The sequence below is a fragment of the Oryzias latipes genome, chromosome 9 (assembly GCF_002234675.1).
Source record: "Oryzias latipes chromosome 9, ASM223467v1".
Lineage (NCBI taxonomy): Eukaryota > Metazoa > Chordata > Actinopteri > Beloniformes > Adrianichthyidae > Oryzias > Oryzias latipes.
Window position 1 is genome coordinate 5,516,197 of NC_019867.2, and position 27,804 is coordinate 5,544,000.

A 27,804-nucleotide genomic window follows, 5' to 3' on the forward strand; every position below is an offset into this window, starting at 1 on the left:
TCAAATCTTGATCCAATGAGAGGATGAAACTACAATGTCATTTATACATCAGAGTTTCTAATTTTGGTTCTTATAACAACATTAAAATTAATTATGGAAACAAAAATACATGTGTGTAAGAAGTTGTATCATTTAAATTCCTTTCATTTCAATATGTGTGTTTAATCTTTTTTTTTTATTGTTTTAAACCTGTAAAGCACTTTGTGTTGCTGCAGCATGAAAAGTGCTTTATAAATAAAGTTTGTATTTGAATTTATTTAGGATGTTCACAAACTCATCTTTTTGTTACCAAGAAAAGGTAGACGTTACTGAGAGTTATGTTAAATTCTATTATATGTTACTGTTAAGAAGTAGCTGTAAATGTTGTTGAATTTGTTCGTTCTGTTGTTGTTGAACTTCTTCCAATCCACAATAAAGGAAAAAGGGCTCAAACCGGTGGAGATATACCTCAAAAAAGGAGAGCGATGAGAAACAGTGACCCCCACATCTATCGGGGGGGTCAAACTCCAGTTATGTTTTAGATCCCGCTCCAAATTTTCTCCATTGTTACACGAAATATAGAGGAACATGTAAATAAAGAATATAAATTGTTCCCAGAAGAATTTAAAAAGTAGCAAAGAAATTAGCATTTTCAATCCAAAAGTATGCAATGGAGGCTTATTTTCAGCAAAGCAGATACCACATTATCATCTAATCATTAGCCTGTGTGTCAAAACTGTGTGTCCAACAATCTATGAGATAGGAAGTTTGGCATTTACGGAGATGGTGAGTAACAACTGTGTGAGTGTGTTTGTGTGTGTGTGATAACACGAGACCCTGGAAGATGGGTGTGTGATTACACGAGGCAGCTTTATAGAGATACAGATAAAGACAGATGTGTCTCTGGGCTGAGTGTGAACTTTGTTTCTATTTTTAAAGGAGATAGAGTAAAGACCTGTTCCACATGTGCCCTTTGACAGAGTGGCGAACTTTCCAGGGTGGACCCGGCCCTCGCCCAACAGTTTCTGGGACCAACTCCAGCAGTCTTGTGACCCCAAAAAAGGATTCAGTGGAATCAGAAGATGGATGTCTGTTTCACAGGATGTTTGTTGTATATGAATTTGTTTAATCTTGTACTGGCCAGCCGAAAGTATATTGAAAGCTTGTTTTGGGGCACTTGAGTTGAGCCCCCAAACCCTGAAGCATCAGTCCACCCAGGTTAATTTTTAGCACTCAATGGTCACATTTTTTCCTGGAATGTATTGGCGAGCTGTCCAGTGTTGGCTAAAATGAAAATGTGACGCTGAACTGGAATTAGATTTGGAAAAGGGATGGATGCATGTTTTGTTGGTTGTTAAATGCACTTGAGTTGATTTATAACTGAAATTATCCTCCATAAAATGTTCAAGTATTTTGGGTCTGACTAGTGTATTTCCACTACAAAAACTTTGGATCTCTTTGAAGAAACATAACTGATAGTGGCCTGATCTGGAGGTTTGTTCGTGTCCTTACTTTTATAAAAAGTTTTCCTTCAGTTTTCTCCATATGGGGTGTTATCATGGACTATGTAGAAGAACTGGACTAAGTGACCCGTTCCCCGCTGCCCCTTGCTTCCCAAACAGGAAGTACCCGCTTGCTCCAAGATGCCAAAATCCCATAGACTTCGACTGAGAAATAAACAGCGGTTACTTAGTCATTCTATTTGTCAGAATAACCATTCTCGCTCTGCTCTTGCTATTCCTAATGTTTTTCCTAATTGACTTCATTTAGTCTGAGCCAGGAGTGAACTGTTTTCTATGGGTGACATCATGCTCACTCGGTTCAGTTCTTAAGGCCCTCGTCTCCATTGAGCGGTACAGCACGGTCCGGTTCAGTTTACAATGGCCCAGGCAATTCAGGCGACTGTTTCCACTCAAAGTTGGACCGGCCGTAACGCCGCATGCGCCGTGTAGACCAATGCTGTAGCTTTGCGTCATAGTACTGCGACTACAGCAAAGTGAAGCTATCTACAACAACAACAGAGGTCATCCAGCAGCTCGTTTTTTTCTGCTTGGCTTTTGGGACTTCATCTATACAAGTCATTTAATGTTGTTTGAGAGAAGATTGCAGGCGGTGAAGAGGAATACGCTGGCGATGGTTTGGCACTTTCTTATGTCGTAATGACCTTTCGTCAATCAACAGGTTTCATTGTGTGACGACAGTGGTTCCGCCCAAACGGTACATTTCATTTTTCTATTGACCTACAACCAACAAGGGTCCAGAAATTATACGGTTTGGTCCATTTTCGAATGGAAATGCTCACAAAACCGGAATGGACCGTACCGCTGAGTGGAAACAAGGCTATATACAATCAGGTATGAGAACTGGCTCCCCCTCAGATTTGCCAATAGTTTTAATTAAATTGGACATTTTATTGATTTAATTGATGCTTTTTCTCTCCTTTAGGTGATAAGTTCTTGACATCTTGACCTTTCAGATTTTTGGATTTCTCTTTTGCAAAATAATTAGCTGATAGTGATCTGACTACACAGCCCTTTTATCCCCACAACCATCAATTACACGCTTGTTCTGTGCTTCAGACGAGTTCACTTGTAAAACTGTCCAAATTTCACACAGCAGAGGCAGAATCCGCTCCTTTTCATGCGTGGGGCCCTCTGGCACACAGTCCAACACTGCTGGCATTTTGACAGCTGTAATCTTAGAATTTAACACACATAGTTGAACTGTCACTGACTGCCTATTTATAATTAGCACTTCTGTAGGTGCGCTTTTGATTTAAAGCATGTCTTCTTTGAAGGCTGCGAGAATTCAAAGCAAGCAAGGTGAAGGAAAACATGACAGGTTTGCATGCAGGCGGGCCGTCACGCTGAACACTGTGACGTTTGAGTCCAGAGCTCCCCACAAATGTTTATTTGAGTCTTTAGGAGGCCAGGGTGATGTCCGTACCCAGGATTCACTCTCCAATGACGTGCATTCCCCATGCAGGAGTCTGTTTGCATCCTTGCATTTATTTTTTCAATCACCCTGCTCTTCACGGCGTTCTGTCATGTGAGGTTATGAATGTTCCAGTGAGGGCACCTCTTACCTTCTGTTGACTCAGTCAGAGCCGAAAGGAGAGGTGACGCTATGAAACTGGACTCCTTACTCTCTGTATAAAGTTGGGTCTATATAAAGACAAAAGTCCATCACTCAACCTGCATACATACACTGACGTGCATGTTTTTATCACGTTTTAGTTCTATTAGTTTCCCCACCAACTACTTTAATTTGCCAAAACTTTGCTCTTTTTTTTGTTTTTTTCAAAAAAGTGCATTCTTGAGCATCTTCACTGGCTTGTTAGCATTCATCCACTGGTTCTAACAAGAATAGCCACTCTGTTTCTCCGAGGGCCCCCTTTAAAAAAAAAAAAAAAAAAAAAAGAAAAAGAAAAAGCATCACTTCCTTAACTCCAAAACCCGTCTTCTCTGCGCTTCTGGCGTCTGTGGGACTCTGGCTGCGATTCCAGCCACTGAGATACCTAGAAACTGGTCCTTGTGGTGAGTGCCAGTTTCCATGGCTTTGCTCTGTCAAAGCAATCCTCATTCTGTTGTGTTTTTCAGGTCCCGATGAAAAGATGGCTCTGTGTCTGGAAGTTCTGAGCCCAGAGAGTAGAATTCTTCGGTGGCAGTGAATGTTTGGAGTTTGGAAATGGTGGTGCAGAGAAGGGAGGCTGCACGGTTGGCTCCTGGCTCAGCACCAATGAGGCGCTTTTGGGGGAGCATGGGGTCAGTCACAGTGATGTTTCACGTGAACAAGTAAACAGGTTGTGTTTAAACAGTTCAAAAACATGTTTGGACTGCAGACATACAAACAAAAAAGACATCTGTTCAAACTTTTTCAAAAACACTTTTCTGGAACTTCTTCTAACTGCATTTAAAATCTCAAACTATTGCTGAAACTTGAAAAAGATGTATTGTATTTTTAAACATGATAAGCTTTAATGGCTCTAATAATGTTGGTGAGAAACTGAAGCAGCTTTCAAATTTGGATTAAACTTTACAAGAAACGTGTTCTAACATGCAGACCTACAAGGAACAAGAACAAAGCTCTTTAAGCTTTGGATACTTCATGCAAGAAGATGGAACCGTGAATTATTCAGAAAGCTCTTCTCATTGATGATTGGTGTGACAACACAGCAAAAGACAATAATACTGAGGTAGAAGTTGCAAAGGATGAAGGTTGACGGAAAGAGAAGATGCTGGTTTTTCATGATGAGGATGAGGATGGGAACATTAATTGTTGTGTGTTTGTGTAAAATGCATCCTTCACATCTGCTTTTTCCACTTTTATTTATCAAAGTTTTGAGTTCCTGACATTAAGGGTGGTCTCCTGCAGTTTGAGTCCTTTAAAACCCGTTCCTGACCAAAACTTTCACTTGAAATATGCAAAAAGTAAAAAAGAATTTGCCTATAGATAAGGCTAAAACTGCTTATAACAAGCAAATAAAGCTCCTGACCTTTTGTTCTGATGGCAAATGTGTTTAATTTGAGTAAATTCTCCTTAATTAAAGACCTTGTCCAATACGACCATTTTGGTCATTTGAACTTGTTCTTGTCGCATTTTTTGACGATGGAGGACAAATATAAAGAAAACTAAGCTGATAAAGAAAGTGTTTATTTATTCAAATTGTTGTAAAACCAGGAACAGTTGACAAAAGAGCTTAATTGTGACGTAGAATCCACCATTGGTGGGCCATACGCTCCACTTGTAGACGACTAGATCCATGTACATAATCGGTTTCTCCTGTAAGCCAGCAGGAGAGCATGTAAGCAAAAGGATGATGGGAAATGAGGGAAGGCTTACTCCGTACCAAAGGTCCCACCCACACCTCGAAGGTAAAATTCTAAAGAACTTCTGCCGCTCCAAAGATAATTATGTCCAAAAGAACGTTATTTTTTTTTATTTTGGCTAAAACCAGTGTTATCATAATTGAAAGACTACCGATAGAATGATACATTCTTCAAATGTATCATTCTATCAGTAAAATTATACCTGTTTATGATTTTGTCACTTGTCAAATGAAATAATGTAATCTGACTAGAAATTAGACAATTTTATTTCATAAATAATCAAAACTCTGCATAAAAAAGCAAATAAATATTTGTAGGATCCCGGTCAGATCACATCATCCAGCTCCTCCCAGTCACGCAATAATTCTGTCACACCATAAAAGACATTTAAAAAAAAGGTAGATGTGACAACACTTTGCAAAAACTCCTTTCTGCTCGACCTTATTACCAATTGTATAAAAATGTTCTGTATTTTTTTCCATTCAAGGTGAAGCTGGTGGAGTCCTAGATGAGATGGCGCGCTACGAATCAGCGACATTTGGCGTGAAGGGGTTCAGATCAGGACAACAAAAACGAATGTCTTTTGTATCAAAGCAGTTTTGGGTCACAGGTGTGGAATAAGCCATGGCCACATTTTTCCTTAATCACCTCACAGGCCTCGCACGACTTAACAATCCAGCTTTGAACATCACTCACAAACCGCAGGTTAGAATGTTTTTGTCACAGAACACATCAGAAGCTCAAACAACAATACTTCTTTATAGTTTTTAGAAGACTGTCTGTCCTTTTAAAAGGAATATTTAAAAAAAAAAAAAAACGTGTTCATTCTGAGTCTGAGGAATGATTTAAGGCAGAGAAACAGCATTCCAAGGTGATAGGGCTTAAAACGCCTGCTTCACCTGAGTGGAATGAAGGTCATCTTTGAGAGGAAAGCCACAGAAAACCAGCCTGAAACTTTCAAGAGTCTTTTCAGAAAAGCGTCCAGAACATCCCTGCAGACAAATCAGCCTCCCCATTTTTGTTACGGAAGCTGTGTTTCCTTCAGTAAGACAAGATTTTTGCATCTATAATATAGACTGTTTGATTTTGACTGATCTCCTGATTGCACTGTTGACAGTTCCTGACAGTTTCTTCATTCTTTACTGTACGCACTAAACGCCGTCGTCTTGCATGAGTCATCAGAGTGGAAGTACAGTTTCTATGAAACGATCCATCAAAAGTCTGGAAGTTTCAATTGTTTGTAATTCCAATGTTTGAGAAGAAGCAACAAAAAAAACTACAGACTCTGAAGTAATTCACCCTTTTTTTGAAGATGTAAAATGAGGGATTAACTAAAGAAACTGAGAAAGATGATTCACCCCTGAGGTTCAGTCTTTCCAGAAAAACAGAAACAGATCAGTTTCTCAGGGCAGAATTCCAAAGAACATATTTTAAACAGTTTAACCTGTTGAGAAAGGATCTTGGGAAACTTGAGTGAGAAATCTGTTGTTGAATTCCCTCAAAATTCAAGCAAACGGGCAGGGGGTGCATGAAAATCCATCAGCTCACGGGTTTGGAAGGGCTGCAGCATCCAGAATTTGAATAAAACATTATCTGACGCCACATGTCAGCAGCTCTGTGCAGAAACGTTTTTATTCAGGTATAGGTTAAACAGAAAATGAAAGAAAAGAACGAACCTTTCCTCTGCATCCAGATAAATTCATGTTTTAGCTTCAGGAAAATTTGAGCTTAATTATTTAGGCTGCCTGTGATGGTGCCGAAGACAGACCTAATATTTGATTTATTTTCCAGAAAGTTAGTCAAAAACAGACTTTGTTTCTTCCTGAGTTTCAAGTTTTGCATGATGATGAGAGAAATTTTCCTCCTAAATTTAACATGAAGTTCGTATAGAATGCATGTCATGACTGTCATTTTGTCATTTGTGATCTCTCTGTTTGAAAATGTGCGTGCTCATCCACATGCCGCTGCAGAGAAGAATGGTATACTTCAGGTTCTTTGCTGCTCTCTCATTTTTATAACACTCTGCATAAAACAATTCCACTAAAGGTAATAAAATGCTGAACAGGTAAAGATTAAAATGCTATGATTTTATTTTTACTAAAATGGTCAGAAAAGCTGACTCGGCTCATTCTGAAGGCTGAATGATTGCCTTTCAGTGAGGGTCTCGGTTCCACTGTGGCTTACGCACAAGAACACCTGGGACTCCCCACAACGTGGCAAATGGAAGAACAACCGCACGCCCACTCAGGGCTGAAGTCTTTGCTTAACGGGGCCAAACAAAACACGAACCCTCAAGATGGTCAGAGCTTCTACGCTGCTCTGCTTTCCATGAATGTGCAGAGCTGAACACAAGGTTTTCCAAGGCTAAGGCCAATGAAACCACACAGTCATGTAAGTTTATAGGATTTCTGGATTTACAAGCCAAATGTAGAAATGAATGTTTCAAACATAAAACCAAACCTTACTGCAATAAATCACATTTCAGACATTTAATCATTCATGTTTGAATATTCTTTTGCTCGCAAATGTAGCCCTTCTCCTTTTTGACTTGAAATGATAAACTTCTTAACATTAAGGTTTAGGAAACTTCAGTTCTTATAAGTAGGGATCTGTCTCCCCCTGGTGGTCAAACATCAGCTTGCTCTTCTCGTTAGTGACGACTTCATATTTGGTTTATTTGCTCATTTCATTTGGTAAAATCTTTTTACACATGTTTGCTTGTACAGAACAATGCTATACTATCCCCAGTGATTTTTTTTTCCATTTAATTAGCAGTATTTTCTCTGCAGAAAAGAGACTAATCTATGCCTGTAATTCGTCAATTTGTTTTTAATTGTTTAAACTCACTTTATTAGTTCAGCCTGTCTTACATATTTTACTTCATACAAAAAGCTTCACTTGAAAATATATTTGACTGAGTTTAATATCTATATATGTATATATACACAAATAAAAAAACGCCCCTCTCACCCTCTGCGGGTGGTTTCTCCTCCAAGCTCGGGTCCTCTACCAGAGGCCTGGGAGATTGAGGGTCCTGCGCAGTATCTTAGCTGTTCCCAGCACTGCACTTTTCTGGACTGAGAGGTCTGAGGTCTTTCCAGGTATCTGTTGTAGCCACTCCTCCAGCTTGGGGGTCACTGCCCCGAGTGCTCCAATTACCACAGGCACCACTGTCACCTTCACTTTCCAGGCTTTCTCCAGTTCTTCTCTGAGTCCCTGGTATTTCTCCAGTTTCTCATGTTCCTTCTTCCTGATGTTCCCATCGCTTGGCACTGCCACATCCACCACAACGGCTTTCCTCTGTTCTTTATCCACCACTACAATGTCTGGTTGGTTCGCCATTACCATCCTATCAGTCTAGATCTGGAAGTCCCACAGGATCTTTGTCCTCTCATTCTCTACCACCTTTGGAGGTGTTTCCCATTTTGACCTTGGGGTTTCCAGTTCATATTCTGCACACATGTTCCTGTATATTATTCCAGCCACTTGATTGTGGCTCTCTGCATGCTTTCCCTGCCAGCATCTTACACTGTGCAGTTATGTGCTGGATTGTTTCAGGCACCTCTTTGAACAGCCTACACCTTGGGTCTTGTCTGGTGTGGTAGATCTGAGCCTCTATCACTTTGGTGCTCAGGGCATATGTGTGTGTGTGTGTGTGTGTGTGTGTGTATATATATATATATATATATATATATATATATATATATATAATACAAATAAAAACAAAATGAAAGGACCATGCTTACACATTAGTGAACTTCAGAAGCACTGCTACTGAATAAAGTGTGACAAGGGGCTGGAATGTGTTTGCGAATCCATGAATGTTATCTCATTATTTGAGCAAAGCACAGAAAGAGTAAATAATTGATGAAAAGTTAAGGAAAGATTGTAACTAGTTGAAATTTTACTTGGTATTTTCTATACTACAACATTTACTACTACTACTAATAGTACTACTACAACATTTACTACTACTACAACAACGATTGATGATGATGATGATGATAATAACAATAATAATGATAATAATAATAATAATAATAACAATAATAATTCAACATTTTTTGGCAACATCTTTAATTTAAAAAAAGGAAAATCAACTAAAACCACCGTTTCCGCTTATTCGTCTTTTGTTTAACGGAACAAAGACGCTTTTCGCAACAAGATAGGAGCCTACCATTTTTACACCAAATGGTCATTTATCGTAAATATTTAACTCTGATAACAAAGTACTCATTAAAATGTATATTACTTGATACCAGGAATACAGTACTATCCTGACAAACAAAATACTTCAAAATGTTAATTTTACGGAAGCAGAAAGTGGATCGATCTTTCGAAAACAGGCTAAATTTATAAACCAATCCGGACGCAGTTGGTAGTAAACCACCAATCACAGTGTAGTCCCGCTTGCTTGACGTGAACATTAACAAAGAGTAGGTGGACTCTCTTGATGTGTTTATTACTCTTTGAAATAAACCGGAAAGGACGCCGGTAAATCCGAATTCCGTCCAAAGGTGCAAACCGGTCGGTGATAATATCATACAAAGATTTACTGTCATTTTTATAGAGTTATACCGTAGAACAGAACATTCTGTTTTTATGCTGTTGACTTCTTTTCTTTTATATTAACATTACTACAGAGCCAAGTAGTAAGTAAGCTAACTCAAACTGCATAATTTGATATCCTTTAAAGTCCTTTAACTAACTTTTGATTAAACCTAAACTAAAATGTCCTGTTCACCTTACCTATGTCTCAGTTATATTTTTGTTTTATTGGGTACCGGATTGCACGTTACTGTTTTACTTAAAAAAAAACAACACAAAACTGTAATTGCTTACAGTTCCACTAGAGGTCGCACTGGTCTATTGGAGGCGTTGATTCTAAAACAAATCAATGACATTTTGTCTTTTGTCTCTATCACTGTTGTGTGGAGCATGAATGTAGCAAATATCAGTGAGGGTGAAGTTAGGAAAGCACTGAGGAAAGACACTTAGTCTTGAAAACCGATGTGGAGGTGGCAGCAGAGTTTCTGAGTGGGGTCTTGAACAGGAACGTTGAAAGTGAGAGGTTGCATAAGGACTTGAGAGTTTTCTTGAGTCAATTTTTAACCCTTATGCTATCCTATGACCCCACCCTTACACTGACGTGTTCTCCCTACCATGACAAAGGTGGATAAAGGTGGAAAGATTTCATGTAATCCATGGACACCAGTGAAGATCACAAATCATTGAAGAAAAAAGGTTCCTGGCACTGTCTAGTGGGTCTAGATGACCCAACTCCCCATGTTAAAGTGCCTAGGATAACACAAGGGTTACGAAGAAGGGAGATGTGCAGAGTTGTAGAAACTGCAGAGTGATGAGTCACATAATATAGTCGTGGTAGTGGACGCTAAGGTCAGAAGTCAGAGGTGAGCATTAGTCGTCTGTCAAAAAGTAGAACCACAGATTTATTATTTGCTTTGAGGATGCTGCTGGAGAAGAGCAAAGAAGATCAGAAGGAGCTGCATTGTGTCCATAGGTCTAGAGAAGGTTTTTTAACAGGAGCCGTGGTTTGTGTGAGGAAGTCTGGAGTGGCTAAAAAGAACGTTGGAGATGTTCAGGACATGTATACGTGTGACGGTGAAGGCGGGACTTTCTGCCTTCCAAAGAAAGAAATACCCCAGCGTTTTATCACATTTTGAAGTTAAAAATACTTTTACAAACTTAAAAATGTGATCAACAAATGGAGTATTAATGAAGAATGCTCCGGTTAAATTTAATTTATCAGAGATAAAAAATTAAACAGCGAGAAGAAACATTTATAAGCACCTTTTGAACTGTTATGTACTACTTTTATGATTGTAGGAAAAGCAGTTGATCCTAACTAAATCAGCTAAGACCCCCTTAAACACACAACTTTGATCAATGTTTTATTAAAAAAAGATTTGAAAGACGACCTTTTCCTTTTACAGGTGCTGGATGGAGATCCTCAAGTGCGTGTCAGTGACACTGGGCCTCCTGTTTATAGGCTTACTTTATGTATTTTGCATCGTTTGTCAATGGATTTGGGGCTGGCCTGACAAACCTGGATATATGAAGTATTTAGAAGCTACAAATCCAAGGTGAGGAGTTTGACGCGGTTGGATTTAATGTTTCCTCACCCAGAAATGGTTGAATTTATTTTATATTTAGTGTGATTTTTGATTTCTTCTCATCTTCCTAATCAGGCGAATATTTCGTTTGTCCATAACTACGCTGGACCTCCTCAAATACTTGAAGTACGTCAGGTTGTACTATCAGCTGACCTCGTGGTATAACAGTGAGGAAAACCTTAAACATTTCAAAAAGGTATGTTGATTTTTTTTTTAATGTGTGGTTCAGTAAATGAGGCACAAATGTGAGTAATGACATCTTGTTTTCAAGGGTCTGGTTTTTGGCCGCAGAGGCAACAAGCTGGACTTGTACTTTCCTCCAAAATCCAGCTCATCTGAAGACACGCCCACACCTCTGGTGGTTTTTGTCTACGGTGGGGCGTGGAGCTCTGGATCGAGGTCCATTTACTGTTTACTGGCCTGGCAGATGGCTAAAAAACTGAATGCAACCGTTGTTTGTCTCGATTACAGCACATATCCGAAGGTAGGAAGGAGCACAGAAGGCAGTATAATACAGGGGGGGCTGTAACCTGAATGCAGCTTTCACCTGCTCATCAGGGGAACGTTGTGGCGATGCTCCAAGATGTTGCAGACTGCTTGATTTGGGCCCAAGAAAATGGACTCCAGTTCAACTTTGACAAAGTAAAACTTACTTCACAAATCTCTGGATCTGCTCATTTGAGCGAAATGTGTTTTTTAAATCTGTCATAATCAGTGGAAAAATCTGCATTGTTTAGGATAAAGTTGTCTTGATTGGCCATTCAGCGGGCGCACACTTGTGTGCGCTCACCACCCTGTTTCTGGCTGATGGAAGGGAGGAGCTTGTCATGGAGTCAGAGAAGCAGCAGCAGCTCATCACGCTGTCCATACGAGGAGTCATCGGTAAGAATCTGAGCCAGGCACGTCCAAAGTCCGGCTGTTGAGCTATAAAATTCCTTCTGAGCCGCAGATTTCCGTCTTAAAAATCAGCACTTTCTAGGATTTGTGTTATGTTCCTGTTCATGAGACTTACGTTTAAAGTTCACAGTGAACATTTAATGGTGAATAATTTTTAATGTGAACCCAGATTTAAAGTTGACAGAGGATTTTTTGTCCAGATCTTTTTTTTTTTTGACTAGTGGTCTTCAAATACAAACATCACAGTACTATTGGTAGGAATGCATTTCTGTTATATGTTTTGCAAAAAAGAAAAAAAAAACTCCTTAAATAGTTCATTTCTATTTAATGTTATTAATCTAAGGGCTCAAAAATACGGGCTGATTCATCAAATCTGTCCCACTTTGCAAAACGTTTGGACGTGGTACTTTGATGTGAAGCTGTCTTTCATCGTGTTACTATATTTTTGATAAAAGAAAGTTTATCTATTCTATTTAGACCTATTTATATTTCTAGAAAACTTGAAGGGACCTCATTAACTTTTATAATGACTTTTCTTTTACATGAGCATTTATAACTTTTTTCAATATTAAATACACTGGAAATTAATCTTTACAATTCATTATTTTGTTTCAACCAAAAAACTGCTGCTTCTTAACTTTTGGTTATTTTATCTAAAAATAAATTAACTTTCTGACTCACAAAAGCTAAAAAAAACAACCCAGAACTTCTCCCATCAGGGAGCTGCTTTTTTGCCTTTTCGTTGCTTTTCATGTAAGGGCAACAGAAGTGGGAGTCGAGTCAAGAATTGTTGTGATCCAGAAGATAAAGCAACGATTTTGGCAAAGGGGATGATTGCAATGTCTAATAGAAAACATTAAAGGAAGGCAGCAGGTTGCAGCAGGTTGGGGAATAAACAGCCAAGCCTGTGGGGCGTCTGCTGCAGGTGACGGCGGACGCATAGCACGCCAGTTGGGCCTTTCTGACGCCACCACAGCAGGGCGATGGCTCGCCATCTCTGGCTCCAAAACAAATTTGAATTTGTGCATTTATACATTTTGATTTAGTCTTTACATATTTGTTTTAAAGCATGAAAACTAATCTCAATTTTTGTGATTTTTTTCTTTTCTTTCTTTTTACTGTAAAAAATGACAAAATGTACCACTTGGAATACCGTTTTTGGAATTCTTGTTTCATATAATAAAAAAACAAAAGTAACAAATAGAATTTAGGCTTGTACTAAATAGACAAATATCAGGCCTCGCCACAAAAATCTGTTTCAAAGATGAATTAATTATTAGAGTAAATTGTTAAGTATTACGAAAATGCTCAAAAATCCTCTGGACTATCGAGTAATTACAAAATCAATTGCAAACTGATTATTTTATGAAGTCAGTGAACAGTAAAACAGGAAATAACAATAAATAGTTAACATTTCTTTTCAAAACTCCTATGCAGGTCTGAGTGGTGTTTATGACATCATGGATCACTATCAGCATGAGAAGACCAGAGGGGTGGAGTTCGTCTCTGCCATGCACAAAGCCATGACCGGCGTGGAAAACTTCCCCCTCTACTCCCCAACCTGTGTGGTGAAGACGCTCAGCCAGGAGAAGCTCGACAGGTGACGACGAGTGGGACTCTGTCGTCTGTTAGAAGCCGTTTTATCCGACCTTTGGGTGGTTTTGTTTCTGTCATTCCCAGACTGCCTCCGTTCGCTTTGATCCACGGGGTCGAGGACGTCGTTGTTCCGTTGGAGTCCTCCTCAAAGCTCTCGGAGGTCCTCGCCTCTCGTTCTGCGAAGGTGTCTCTCCACCTGCTTCCTGGAGTCAATCACACGGACATCGCCACTGACCTCATGCTGCCCAACAGGCGCCTCTACCAGCGGATCTACACGCTGATCAAGCAGGAGTGGAGGGCCTTTATGGAAGCCTGCTGAAAGCACACAGCATTTTAAGATGGTATTTTCATCAAATTCACACTAAAATGTGAATTAGTTAGGATAAACCATTTACCAGATTTATGTTTGAATCTAAAGAGTACAAACCAATAATCTGCACTGAAAACGACTTTTCCTAAAAGTCTTTTGTACAGATTATTTAATAGCCGGAAAGATGGTAAATAAATCAAATGTGTGTGCAGTGTTTTACCTCAGAGACTGAAGATGAAAATGTGAAATCAACCTTGGTGGTTTACACCTATTATAATGAAGTAAATGCTTTCTTTTAAAGCACACCTCTGCCCCCCAAATGGATGGGAGGTTAAAGAACTGTCTATATTTAGTCAAGTTAAACATGACTTATAATTATTGAATAATTATGAAAATAAATTAAATCAACAACTTGAAAAATTCCTGAAGCTGCATTTTTTGAGTTCAGTTTTCTTTTCTCGTCAAAAACTCCAAAGATTTTAGACTACAATAGAACATGACATTGGGGGGGCGATTATACACCGCTAAAGTGACCTGCTTTTCCTTTTAAAATGGCTATTTATGGGGCTACATGAAGGTGGAGGGGTTAGCACCCACATCTCACAGCTGGGTCTTTTCTGTGTGGAGTTTGCATGTTCTCCTTGTGCATTAGTGGGTTTTTTTCCAGGCTCTCTGGAGTCCTCCCTAAGTCCAAAAACATGCTTGATAGGAAATTTGGTGACTTTTTCTATGCATGCCGCTCCTGTCCTTACCAAACAGTAGCTGGGACAGGCCCCAGCAGCCCCATGGGATTCAGGAGATTCAGAAAATGAACTGATGGATTACTATTTGTTCCATTTTGATCATTTAATTCTAAGATTTTTTTAATTATATTCTCCTCTGTAGTCCTTTTTGACTACAGAGGAAGCAGTCAAGATTGTGTTGATTTTTAGAGTTTTGTTGATATGGTATTAAAGTCCCAGTCCGATAATCTTTTGATCCAGTTTTCAAAGTGTTTTCAGTGGTCTTTTAATTATGATGATGTCGTTTTTAGCCAAAATAAAACAAATAAAATTAAAAAAAACCTGTGTCGTTTTGTAGGATACGGTTTCTGCAGAGCTGCAGTAGTTCACTGGAAATGCACTTATGAGTTGTGGGTAAAGCTGTTGGTGTGGAGCAAGCCCGCCCCTCTTCCCTTCCTTGTTACTGAGAGCTCTGAGCAGGTAGCTGGTGGCCCACCCAGTGTATTTTCTACGCCACAAATACGCTCTTCTTCAAACAGCGTACTTGATTCACAACGATTTGAATAAAGGAATACTCAGAAATGCAATTTTGAACTTAATTCTTCTTATATTGTCCCCCATCACTAGATAAAATGCCACAAGAACATAAAAAAACTCCCAAAACAGGATTCCCATTGAATTCCCACAGAATCCTATAGATTCATCAACTTGGCTACCTTATAAAATCATATAAAAGAAAAATTAAGGTCAGGAGGAATATTAAACGATCTTAAAATGCAATTTTAAAAGAGAAAAAAACTTTTTCATGGAAATGAGTCCTTTCCTGCACTCGGCTTTTATTTTGAAAAGCGTGCGTGGGCGGGGCTTAGCGGGGCTCTTCTACCGCACGGTGTCCCAGTCTGCTCACCGTTCAACGGAGTTTTTCTGAGCCGCTGGACGCGCACAGGAGCGTGAAGCAGCGAGAGCCCCTGGTAAATATGTAACCGTGCATCGAGAAACATTCATGTTTCCAACAAGACGAGGAGAAAATGGAGCCAGCGGCGAAGAACCAGTTGTGGCTGCGCGGACTTGTGTGGTGGTCGCTCCTGATCCGCCTGGTGTGGGGAGGTAAACATTCCTGCTGTTTGTTTGGAGGACTTTACCAGAACTGAAGCCTTCAGGAGCTGTTTGCTCTCTCTGAATTATGAATTATGCTAAGTTTGATCAGCTCTTCTTATAATTAGTTTCCCTGAAGGGCAATAGTTCAGTAAATTGTCTCAGTCAGTCTGTTCTGTGACCCCTGGATGCAGAGCTGGGGGTAAAAACAGACATACATTCATTTCATCAAAGGGCAAAACAGTGGATTGTTGCACTTTTTCTCTATTTCTAACAAAAAGGCACTTTTCTGCAATATTTTGAAGTGTAGATTATGAATAATTTAAATTTCCTTTGATTAAAAATTCACCTTAATTCACCTTATTATTTTAATAAGTATTTTTCCCCATAACTAGTATCTTAAACCAAATAAAGGTGTTTCTTTAATTTTTTTTGAATTTAAATCAGGAAGTGAATTAAAAGCTAAATAAAAAAGCCTTTTTTCTGCACTGCACTAAGAAAGTAAAAAGACTCCTGTTTAAAAAAATGGTCTATTTCTGTCTTGTGGGAAAAAAAAGTTACTTTTAAAACAAAATCTTTATTTTCCACACATCAACAAGACAAAAGATCTTGCACAATTGTTATACGGGAAATGAAAGGAAAAAAGAAAATGTTTGTCTGCCCCTTTGAAATGTTTTAAAAAGAAAATGTTGATAAATATATATATATATGTACATATATATACATTTAATCAACATATTTATATAAACATTTCTGCAATTATAGCATATAGGTATTTTTGTTGTTTACATCAAAGTATCTTGCTAAGAATAACCTCCCAGACATGGTCATTTTTGTCTTATTTCTGGCAATTTTTGACTTAAAGAAAATGATTTTATTTTGGAAAAAATTGTATTTCAGTGACTAGAATCTTGTTTCTTTAAATATGAACTTGTGGTAAAAGTATTTTTCTTACCCCACTGACGGACTTTTTTTTAATTGACACTTTATTGATCCCACAATGGGGAAATTCTTCTCCGCATGTTGACCCATCCCCTGGGGGGGGGAGCGGTGAGCTGCAGGCTGGCCGCGCTGGGGGGGCAACAGCTGGCTGGGGGGAGCGGGGATCGATTCGCCAACCCTTCGGTTGTTGGACAACCTGCTCTACCGCCTGAGCTGAACTGCCGCCCATTTTGCTTATTTGAGGAAAGTCTGCTAGCACCATAATCCATTTTTGACTTATTTCTAAAGGGTCTGTTAATTTTAACTCAAATAACACTTTTTTAACCCTCAATTGTATTATTTTTAATGAATTAAATGGGTGTCTGAACATCTGCGATCAACTAAAAAAGGACAGGAGTGGCTGCAGTCTTTTCTATGGCAGTGTTTCCTTAATCTTCTGAAAGCAGGCTTTGCCCCAAACGTTTACCTCTTCAGTTTTGACAGATCGTCAGCGGCAGACGGGGACGACGGGGAGGCTGGAGCCGCGTTCGTCGACTTGAATCTGGGATTTGGTTGTTTGAGCTGCGCACACATGCAGTGACAGGCTCTGCTCTCGCTCTAGACATTAACTGTAGGCCAGTGTTCGCTTAAAAGGTCAATGATTTTGAATTTTTCTTTCTTTTAAGTGAAAGATTTGCAAAAAAAAAAAGTCCTCTGGTGCTCAAAAGCTCCTGCTGACATGTAGATTACAGGACGACATGTAACACACCTCCTGTTTCCTGGCTCTGAAGACCAACATTGTTCTCTGATCCGCTGTGCTCTTTCATTTACATGCCTTCTAATATGCGACTGTTTTGGCGCTTAAAAACAAAGAAAACAAGTCCCTTCTCATTTTGGCCCAACGTGCAACCTCATCACGATGATGTCAGAGCGCAGAACTCTCCCTCTGCCGTTTTATTCTTCCCGATTATTTATTTATTTTCCCAGAATGCTTTGTCTTTGTTTTGCACAGATCGCTATTCAAATCAAGGAGCGTGATGTGCGTACAGCTGAGAAAGGACAGTCATGCAGGATTAGTGATGCTACATGCTGCACGCCCGTGGGCCCAGCATTCGTGCTCATTTCCAGCCGCATTTCACAGTTTCTACACCCGAATGAGAATTTTAACTGAAAGCAGTTGGAAACTCGGCTTTCAGAGTTCTCGCCCTTGTTGGAGGCGGCGACGGGCGGCCTTGCAGCCAGAAGGCTCTCCGTTGGAGCCAGTTGTTTGACTCCTGGCGCCGTGGCCTCCTTTTGCAGACCAAACAGCCGTCTTTGGGCTACTCTGTGATACTAAACTGGGAGCTGGAGTGAATGTTGGAGTGAATTGTTGTTGACCCTGTGATGGACTAGTGACCTGTTCAGGGTGGGACGGTCCTGCCTCAAAGGAGAAAGCCATCTGGGAAAAGCTTCAGCCCCCCAAAGACACTGAAAGGAGAAAAAATGGATTGTAAAAGCTTATAGACTGAGAAAAGAGGATATCCGACTATAATCCACATATAAATAATTTATGCTCCACTGTATTAAGATTTTTTCATGCAAAATCCATAAAACAGATAACAGGCAAATCTGTAATAGAGAGATTTTTAATTAAAAATAATCTCTTTTTAGTGGTTTCTGTTATTAAGAATAGAAAAGTTGTGGGTTTCTTCATAGTTTAGCAGGAAAATGTTTTTTTTTTGTTTTTTTTACATTAAGAGATTTTTAACCAAAATCAACAAACCTGTGTCATCTCGGTCATATTTTCTGCAGGGCGACAGTAGTTCATTAGTAATTCGCCTCTGAGTTGTGGGCGGGACTGCTGCTGCTCTTCCGCTAGCTTACAGCCTCTCTCATCCTCAACATCAGATTACGGCAACAGTTATGGCGACCAATATTGGAGCTGTCCAGCCGCTCAGTTTGGAGCCAGATTCCAGCCGGGACGAGGAAAACAAAGACGTTCGTGGATCCATTTGTTTACAAATGGAGGCATCAGAACAGAGCAGGGAGCTTAGGGTCAGAGAAATCCACAACAACACGTTTAAATATTTGATTTTATCAGTGGGTCTTTAAAGATTTCGGTCTCAGAAAATATGCAGAGATAAACTTAATGGATGCGTCTGTGCTTTTATTCCTGATTCTTTCCTTTTAACTTTATAACGGCCAAAACATGCCCTCCTTTAGAAATAAGTCAAAACTCTTAAAATTTGAAAAACTCTTTTGAAATAAGCATAAAATGTGCCGATTGGATCAGAAAAGCCAATAATTCCCATTTTAAGAAAAACATTTTGGTCACAAAGATTTTTTTTTTCTTGCAAGACAGAAAATAAGACTTTTTTTTTTTCTTTCTTTTTTTTGATTTCCACATTTAACAAAAACAAGTCATTAGCCTTTTGGTTATCAGTCAAAAAAGTGGAACCATTCTGTTTTTTCCTCTGACTGACAGAAGATGTCTTTGACCTTTTGAAAAATGAGTGGCGCTCATTAAAAACTGGTGGCGGCGGGTCACGGCCTCGGCTCAAAAGGCTTCAGATCCTGTTAGTTCAGATTACAGGGCCGCATGAAACGGCCGGGAGGTGAGGTCGAAGAAACAGCTGGGTCCATCCGGCGCTCTGGAGCATGAGGCATCAGACAATGTTGGGGACGTCAGAGCCTTTCATGTTCAGCTTGAAGGTTCCCGTCAGGTTGGAGCAGGCCTCAACTCGTCCCGCTCCTGTGAGACAGCTCCACATCCACCGCTTCTCTTTGTGTATACTGTTATTATGGCGTTCGAGTCGAATGCCTTTAAACGTCATGGGTGTCATTTTAAGAGTATGGGAAAACGTTCCGCCAAAGCAGCCATGGATGCATTTCTGCTGGAGTTGTTCCACATCCATAAGGTGCTTATTATTCTTCAGGTTGAGCTTTAAAGCTGAAGTAATTGTACTCTTGTACTGGAAAGCGTGTAAGCCATTATGTTAGAGCACATACTGTAAACACAAGCGCTCGCCATGAGAGCTAAATGTAGCAAATCCAAGCCATTTTACAGGCATCCCTTCTAAACAAATGGTGCTGAATTGGTGTTGTTGTTTGTGTTGTTACACCGGGAGTCCATGGCCTATGTCTGAATTCACTTCCTACTTCCTAACTGCTAAAAAACTAGATAGTCCCGCACTACAATCTAGTGTCCTGGATTTGAAAAGCAATTCTGGCTCGCTGCTTTTCTTTTTTTCTTAAGAAGGGGCCAATATCCTGCTAATGTTTAGCCTGTCAGGGTAAACTATATCCATATATATGAGAATATATTACCTTTGACACGCTAAAGAACGACTCTTTTAGGAAATATGAGTTATTTTCGCAGCTCATTTTCCTATCCAGGAATAAGACGACTCGATCTCCGAGGCTCCGCCTTTCGCTCCTTGTGGGTACCGCCCATTTCATGACGTCAACTTGGAGCCGGCCTCGGCGGCGTGTCTGCGTTTCCCCCTCGACATCTCAACTTTTTAGAGATGGATGTGCACATGAAATGAAAGTGTTCCCCGCTAGCTGCGTGGAGAAAGTGGGTGTGTGTTAGCCTGGGGGGGGGCGGTGCTAGGGCACTTAGATGTGGAATTGTAGATTTGGACAGCACTACAAAATGGCAAAGGCACTATATAGTACATTATGTAATGAGTAGTGAAGGAATTCAGACACAACCCATGTGGTGTGTGTTTGTTTTTTCGCTCCCTTATTTTCATAGAATGAAATAAAAAAAAAAGACAGTAACCCTGTTTGAACATGAGATTGTCAAATGTTGATTATTTTTAGGTTATGTTGTTCTAAACACTTCAGCCTAACAGGAAAATGTCACTCATGAAGGTTTTTAAGGATGCTTCCATGCCTCCCCTCCAGCTTCCTTCTATGGTGACGGCTTTGTGCAGCTCAAGGCAGCAGAGTCGTCCGACCAGAATGCGCTCCGCGTTCGCTTCCGGACGTCCACCACCGACGGCCTGCTGTTCCTCGCCGCCGGCCAGCCCAACTACTTGCTGCTGGAGTTTGTCGCCGGCCGCCTGCAGGTGGGAACATCTTTGGCCGCTGCACACGAACACATGTCTGTGCATATGTCAAAGTACGAAAGCATGCGCAAGACAAAGATCTTTGCGTTTGACTGGATGCACAGTTAACTCCAAAACCCTGCGAGCGTTCTTCTTTGCTGACAGATTCGCTGTCTCTATGTGTGTCTTCATTTTTCACTTGTTCTCATTGTAAACTTGCAAATCATAGTGAGATTTGATGATGATGGAATTCTTTAGCATTCATAAAATGAACACATCTGCCTGCTCCAAGCAAAATTAATCCATATTTAATCTAAAAAAATGCTCAAAGTACTTTTATTTAAGTTTTATTTTTGTCTTGAATATGAAAAGGCTTTTTTAAAAGGCATGTTGGTTAAATGCACCTAAGGTCCACATAATAATATTTAGCTACAATAATTGGTGTTCCTGTAAATGGGCTTTTTGCTACAAGAGATGTGCATATGCACTATAAACACTAAAGCCTTTGTGTTTTTAAACAAAGCTTGTATTTGCATACAGTTTCCCCCCCTGCTAAGAAGGATGCCTCTGACAAATGTGTGACGCCTCAGTGAGCACACTTTTCCCGTCTTTGAACCCGACTCTGGTCGGCATTTTTCAAGCTTGGGGTCTGTGTGACTCAGTTGCTCCCTGGAAATCCATGCACGTTCAGCTCAGCAGCAAGCCTCGACAAGCATGTCACCTAAATGCAGCATCAGCCGGAGATCCTGAAGTGATGCTGTGTGGACTCAAACGCGAGCGAAAGGCGTAATCGTGCTCTTCCTGCTCTGAATCACAGACAAAGCTCCCTGTTTTGATGACTGGTGAAATCACCATCAGTCTGGAAACCTTTTCTTTTTACACTATTTGTCCTAGAATTTCAGTGTCCTCACTTTCTTTCTTTGTCAACTGATGCATTGTAACTGTGTGTGCAGAAATATGAAGCTTACATGTCTGTAGATTCTCAATCATTTAGGTCTTCCTTCTTCCATATAAAAGATTAAGCCCAATCGTCTGCTTTTTTATCTACTACAGGTCGCTTAGAAATAGGAAAAGAACACTAAACTAAATAGAAAAAAGAAGGTTTTAAAATGTCTGTCTGTGCAGCAAGTTATTTTCACCTAACAAAAAATATTATAAGATTTGTTCCACACAAGCAGTTAAGGAAAAAACAAGCTCATGCAACCCAATAAAGTTTTTTTGTTGTTGCTAATTCTAAGCAAATGGTTTGTATTTTTTCAGTTATTGTGTACTTAATTGTAGGTTATTATGATTACAGTGAAAAAAACTAGTGTTATGAGCAGAAACAACTCATTTTTAAACGAAATATTTCAAAAAATGAGAATACAATCATAGTACAAGTTGGCCAATCTAAATTTAAATCATCAAAAAATCTAAAACTTGCACTTAGTCTTAGAACATAAGTCTAAATTTTGTTAATAAAGTTAATCATGTCAATGAATGCCACAGTCTAACTTGTCAACATTTATTAAACTTTAAAATAACATCCTTCAAATAGAACCAAAACTTACAATTTAATTTTGCTTATTTGAGTCTTAAATCAAATTTTCCTATTTTAACTAATTTTGATAATAATTTCCTTATTTCTAGATCTGTGTTAATTTAAAGAAAAGCTTGAAAAGGTGTAGCGCAAAGAGAATTATTTTGATGAATGTTCACTAGTCTTATTTTAATTTAATTGTTAGGAAAAAATAAATGTGAAATTTATCAATCGTTCCATGACTATGTTGAAGAAAGTTGCTAATATGAACAAGACCAAATTGATTCAAATATTTTCTAAGAAATACACTTTAATTTTGTTTTATTTTTAGCGACAAAGAGTAGAAAAAAAAACGTTTTTTACATGTATCCATACATATTTGTATTTTCTGTAAGTAAAAAATGGATTAATAAACTAGATTATGTGTACACTGCAGGCTTCACACACAACAGGACACATAGTTGTGATTTTAAAAAAAAAAGAACAAGAAAAAATGACTTTCTTTTGGTTACATACAAGAAAACTACAATGGTCTTCATACTGAGTGTTTTTATGTCAGATTCTTTTTTGAGAACTAAAATTCTCCTTTTCCACTGAAAAAAAAAGAAGAAAAAGAAGGCTTCCTTTTTCAGAAACGATCAGAAAAAAGTATATTTCTATATTTTAAACAAAAAGAACAAAGAGCATTTATTTTCCAGGTATTAATTCCCATCTCCTTTATCACCAAAACTTTATGCTTAACTTTTTAATGCTGGAGATGTAACACATGCTCTTTGATGTACTGTTTATGTGATCAGCTGATTATGTTGTGGAGAATAGAGGCTTTCCATATGCAACACATGACTAACGTAAAGTGGTACGTAACGGTGCACAGCTGCTTTTCTCCTCCCCAGAATCCGCTGGAATTACGTCAATTGCGTAAATATTTTAAGAGTTACGATAGTCGATATAATGTAAACGCTGGAGCTAAAGCTTTAGTGTTAAAGGGTTTACCAGCCTCATGATGGGATGTTGGAGGAACCTGTTAAGCTTCTATCCCTGTGCTGGCGTCACCACATAAATCTCATTATCTGTGTCCCTTTCTTAGGTTAAAGCAGACTTTGGATCGGGGCAACGAGTGTTGGAATCAGAACGAGGCATCCACCTCAATGATTTAGCCTGGCACAGTGTGGAGGTCCACCACTTCCAGCTTAACCTCACCCTGACTGTTGATAAAAACTCACACACAAGTGTAAAGATGCCAGGAACCCATCAGCATCTTCACATTGTGGACGGTCTCTTCGTTGGAGGCTCAGGGGGCCTGGACAGATCTTACTTGCCAAGAGACCTAACTGGCTTCCGAGGCTGCATGGAGGAGGTCGTCTTCAATGAACACGAGTTGCTGTTGTCACTTCGGCCAAACGCCGGATACAAAAACGTTCACGAAGTGTCATTAGGCTGCAGCCCCCAGTTCTTTGCCACAGTGGAAGATCCGATAAGCTTCTTCAGCTCTCGAGCATATATTTCTTTTCCAACATGGAAAGTCCAGCAAGCAGCTGTATTCGAGTGTGTTGTGCACACTTCAGCTAAAGAAGGAATTATCCTCTACAGTTCAGCCCGAGACGGGGATTTTGTGGCTCTGGAGATTCAGGAAGGATTACCAGTGGCTGTTATTGGAAAAAGTGGAGTCAAAGTAGAGCTACGTTCACCCACTTTCATCAGTGACAGGAAGTGGCATGCGATCAAATTACATTTCAGTTCCAGAAGCTTTGAGCTCTCTGTGGATGGAGAGGTGTGGAAGAGCAGCATCAGGGCTCGCTCAAAGGGACTCCACCTGAAAGGTTACATGTTTGTCGGAGGTGTCGACGATAGCACCAGATCAGATGTGAGGAAGATGGGGCTCATCTCTGTGTCCGGAAAGCGTGTCAGAGGCGGTTCCTTCAAAGGATGCCTAAAGAACATTGAAGTAAACGGAGTTAAGATTGGTCTATCTAGCGCTCTAGTCACCAAAGATATCTCTGTAGGCTGTGAGCCAGAAAGACCTCCAGAACTGCCTACGGCAGCTAGTCCCACTAGTACACCACAACCCCTTTTTCCCTTTGTAACGCCAACCCCATCCTTTTACATGTCTACCCTAGCAGCTGGCTTGGACAGAAAGTATGGGTTGAATTTTGTGCACTTTAAAAACCTTGTGGTCCCAGAGGGTGGTCGAGCGTCTCTCGAGGCAAAACACATCAAAGTTTTTTTAGACTTTAAAAGTCTTGGTATCAGACAGTCTCAAGTTGTGTTTAAAATTCAAGAGCAACCAGTTAGAGGTCAGATAAGGCTGGATGTTGACCCAGACCAAGAGGAGAACACCTTTAGCATGCTAGATCTTTGGCACGGCAGAGTGATGTACGTCCATGGAGGCTCAGAGGAACCGGATGACTTTTTCATCTTTTCCCTGTTTTGTAATACTAGAAAGCAAGTTCCTAATTATCTGAAGGACAATAGACTGTACCGCTACAACATTACAGTGACCCCTACCAATGATGCTCCTGAACTGAGCCTTCCTGAGGGAAACCTCTTCGTTCTGCTGGAGAACTCTAAGAAATGCCTCACCTCAGATGTTCTGAAAGCCACAGACATAGACAGCAACCACACTGAGTTGGTTTTCTCTGTGCTTGGAAACCTGAACGTAGATGCTGGCCATTTGGAAATCGAAAGCAACCCTGGCATGGCAGTGACCACATTTTCACAAGCAGACTTGGATGAAATGAGGGTGTACTATGTTCACACGGGGGTTCGAAACTCCAGAATAGTCCTCAGGGTTAGTGATGGAGAAAAAGTCAGCAACACTGTGGTTTTAAGAGTCATGGCCATAGCACTGGAGTACGAGATCGCCAACAATACCGGGCTTAAGGTCGTTCAAGGAGAGGTGGCTGCCATTGGTTCAAAGCAGTTAGCCGTAAAAACGAATGCAGTCAAACAAGTTATCGACATCCGTTATGATGTTATTGAAGCCCCGCAGTTTGGAGAACTTCAGAGGCTTCACTCAAGCGGTGAATGGAGGCATACAGAGTCATTTTCTCAAAGACTTTTGGAAAAAGAGCGCCTGAGATACATGAACACTTTTCAAGATGTCCAGACCTCCAACGTCACCGATTATTTTAAGTGCAAAGTTCATATAGCAGCAAGAGCAACCACGGAAATACTTTTTCCAATCACAGTGTCGTGGGTAAGGTACCGTTTGGTAAGGAACATAATGATCAACATGGATAAAGTAAGGAAAGTGAGGCTTAGTTCGGACTATCTTCTTGCCGCTGTTGAAGGTGTGACACTGTCAGACGATGAGCTTTTCTATCGAGTCCTCACCATCCCAAAGAAAGGAAAGCTTCTTCTTGACAATGAAGTGTTAACCAAGAACTCGACCTTCAGCCAGAAAAACTTAACAGATCTAAAAGTCCATTATGTGTTAGTGGACAGACCATTTGAAGATACAACTGACAGGTTCAAATTTCAACTGGTTTCCAAACATGCTCAGTCGCAAAATTCCGATTTCCAGTTCTCCATCAAAGCTGACATCAACAATGTGTTCATCAAAAATGAGGGTTTGTCTCTAATGGAGGGAGAAAGCAAACTTATCACAAAAGACGACTTGTTTGCTGAGACTTTGGGTACTAAGGACATGTACTACACGGTGATCAGCAGCCCCAGACACGGAAAGCTGGCCCGCATCACTCAATCTAATTCTAACGCTAGCTACGACAACATCTTCTTCTTTACCAATCAGGATATATTGGAGGAGCGGTTAATGTACATCCATGACGACAGTGAAACCACTCTAGACGACTTTTACTTTATAGCTTCCACCAGCCAAGAGTTTAAGTCTTCCATCGCAGAAAATGAAATTGGTTCCAAAGAAGGATGGTTTAACATCACGATTCAGCTAGTAAATGACCAAAAGCCAATTCGAATAATTGATAAAGTTTTCCACGTCGTAAAAGACGGGCAGAAGTTACTCACCGTGGAAGATCTGCGTTATCACGACCCCGACTCAGACTTTGACGATGGTCAGCTGGTCTACACGCGGCGTGGGATCCCAGTGGGAGATCTAGTGCTGGCCAATGACTCCACCCATCAGCTCTTACAGTTTCGACAGAGCGATCTAGAAGAAAAAAAGGTGTTGTTCATTCACAAAGGTGCAAGCTCTGGTCGGTTCGTGCTCTTCATCTCTGATGGGAAGCATTTTGTGTCAAGCCTCTTGGACATCAGCGCTCAAGACCCATTCCTGAAGATTGGCAATAATTCTGGTGTGTTGGTTCAAAAGGGGAAATCTGTGACCTTTTCCAGCAAAAATTTCAGCTTTATATCAAATCTGGACCTCAGACATGACACGGAGGTCATTTTCACGCTGGATGAGGCTCCCAAGTATGGAGGCCTCTATAACAATCAATCAAAGGTGGAGTCATTCACACAGGATGACTTAAAGAAGGGACTGATCACCTATCGGCACGATGACAGCAAGTATCTGGCTGATTCTTTCAACTTGACTGTAAAGGCTAAAGGTCTGGAGTTGAAACAAAGAGTGGGGGTGAAGGTTTACCTGGAAAGTCATCAGAGGCCCCCGATCGTGCTTCGTCAGGAGCCTCTGCTGGTGGAGGAGGGAAAACCAGTTAAGATTGATGAGACCAAACTGGAGGTGGGTGTTTCAGTGAAGCGAAACTGTTTTTATTTTGCTTGGAAAATCCAATTCTAACAACCTGACACTTATGTGGAAAATAGAATATTTATGAATGTATTTACAAATACACTTAAATAGCAAATACATGGAAGATGGGTAAATAACAGACAATATTTGGACTTCTAACAGTTTGGTTACTGTTAGAATCTAAACAACAATAAACTTTTGTGGCACCTTTGACATTTCCGTTTCAACCACTAAATGTCGTGTCCAGGTCACCCATGAGGACAACCTGCCATCGGAGATCGTCTTTTCAGTGAAGGTAGCCCCGTCTCACGGCTTTCTCCGGCGTTTTGTTGAAGGGGAGAAGCGCTACATCGGAAACAAACACTCACCCGTCGAGACGTTCACCCAAGACGACATCAACAGCGGAAACATTCAGTATGTGCAGGTGGAGCCGGGCAAAGCTAACGACAGCATCGTCCTGGACGCCAGCAACGGGGTCACTGTCGTCGGTGACATTAGGATGTCTGTCGACATCATCCCGCTGCTCATCCCCCTCCACGCCTCTAATTTCTCTCTGAAGGAGGGAGCTTCCAAGGCTCTGACTCAGGATGTGCTCAAAGTCACCAACCGACACTTTTCAGGAATCAACTTCTTCTATAGCTTGACGGAGCCCCCGCAGCACGGTCACATTGAGCATTCCCGACATCCTGGCGTGCCTGTAACCACTTTCACCCGGAGGCAGGTGAGACTCCCTCACACAAACTCCTCCAATTGTTGATGGCAGTTCCAAGTATAAAAAAAACCATGCTGATTCTGTGTGGAAGTACTAGAAATTGTATTCCAAGACGGATTATCAGGAAGGGAACTTTTTTTTGTTTTGTTTAAATCAAAGGCTTTTTACTATTTTTTTTATTTCCATTTAAAAATAATAATGATGTGATGTTTTATTATTTTGATACCACCCAAAGCTTTTCAGACTTTGAAAAAAAATTAGTAAATTTGATAAGTTAGTCTCTTAATCTGAAACAGAGGCTGGTATGCCTTTAAAGACCAACTCACATCATCTTTAGATCTATTTTCAAAATGTTCCCAGCCCCTCACAACCCTAGCCTAACATTAGAGG

The 27,804-nt window shown here is 40.2% G+C and overlaps 2 protein-coding genes and 1 long non-coding RNA gene across 7 annotated transcripts in view; all 3 read left to right on the plus strand.

Annotated features, from left to right (window-relative positions):
- Positions 1-7,285, plus strand: part of LOC105354691 — a 28,779-nt gene extending 21,494 nt beyond the window's left edge. Inside the window, exons 4-5 of one of the 3 annotated variants that reach the window (XR_002290820.2) lie at positions 960-3,515; positions 3,579-7,285. This is a non-coding gene — a long non-coding RNA (uncharacterized LOC105354691). Of the gene's footprint in view, positions 1-959; positions 3,516-3,578 lie in introns of those variants that run through there. The other 2 variants (XR_002290821.2, XR_002873923.1) reach the window with 2 other exon arrangements.
- Positions 7,286-9,227: 1,942 nt separating this feature from the next.
- LOC101166634 (probable isoprenylcysteine alpha-carbonyl methylesterase ICMEL1) lies at positions 9,228-14,167 on the plus strand. 3 transcript variants are annotated; one of them, XM_020705732.2, is made up of 8 exons: positions 9,228-9,325; positions 10,763-10,912; positions 11,018-11,138; positions 11,214-11,426; positions 11,501-11,584; positions 11,680-11,824; positions 13,277-13,439; positions 13,520-14,167. In XM_020705732.2, exons 2-8 carry the CDS (start codon positions 10,770-10,772, stop codon positions 13,752-13,754), a joined length of 1,104 nt encoding a protein of 367 aa, XP_020561391.1. In that variant the 5' UTR covers positions 9,228-9,325; positions 10,763-10,769; the 3' UTR covers positions 13,755-14,167. The 3 variants fall into 3 exon arrangements, with proteins under 3 accessions (XP_020561391.1, XP_004072197.1, XP_011477166.1); XM_004072149.3 differs by having other exon boundaries at positions 9,238-9,335; XM_011478864.2 differs by lacking the exon at positions 9,228-9,325 and adding an exon at positions 9,342-9,460.
- A 1,172-nt stretch (positions 14,168-15,339) lies between these two features.
- LOC101173791 (chondroitin sulfate proteoglycan 4) overlaps positions 15,340-27,804 on the plus strand; it is a 30,629-nt gene continuing 18,164 nt past the window's right edge. Inside the window, exons 1-4 of the mRNA XM_011478865.3 lie at positions 15,340-15,574; positions 20,372-20,535; positions 23,121-26,693; positions 26,950-27,423. Coding sequence (XP_011477167.1) covers positions 15,496-15,574; positions 20,372-20,535; positions 23,121-26,693; positions 26,950-27,423 — 4,290 coding nt within the window. The 5' untranslated portion in view covers positions 15,340-15,495. The remainder of the gene's footprint in view (positions 15,575-20,371; positions 20,536-23,120; positions 26,694-26,949; positions 27,424-27,804) is intronic.

Excerpts from the sequence above, each read along its gene's own strand:
- LOC101166634 (XM_020705732.2), top strand. The coding sequence starts at position 10,770 with ATGGAGATCCTCAAGTGCGTGTCAGTGACACTGGGCCTCCTGTTTATA. Across the intron at positions 10,913-11,017 it reads TTAGAAGCTACAAATCCAAG|GCGAATATTTCGTTTGTCCA; the intron begins GTGAGGAGTTTG and ends CTTCCTAATCAG. Across the intron at positions 11,139-11,213 it reads ACCTTAAACATTTCAAAAAG|GGTCTGGTTTTTGGCCGCAG; the intron begins GTATGTTGATTT and ends CTTGTTTTCAAG.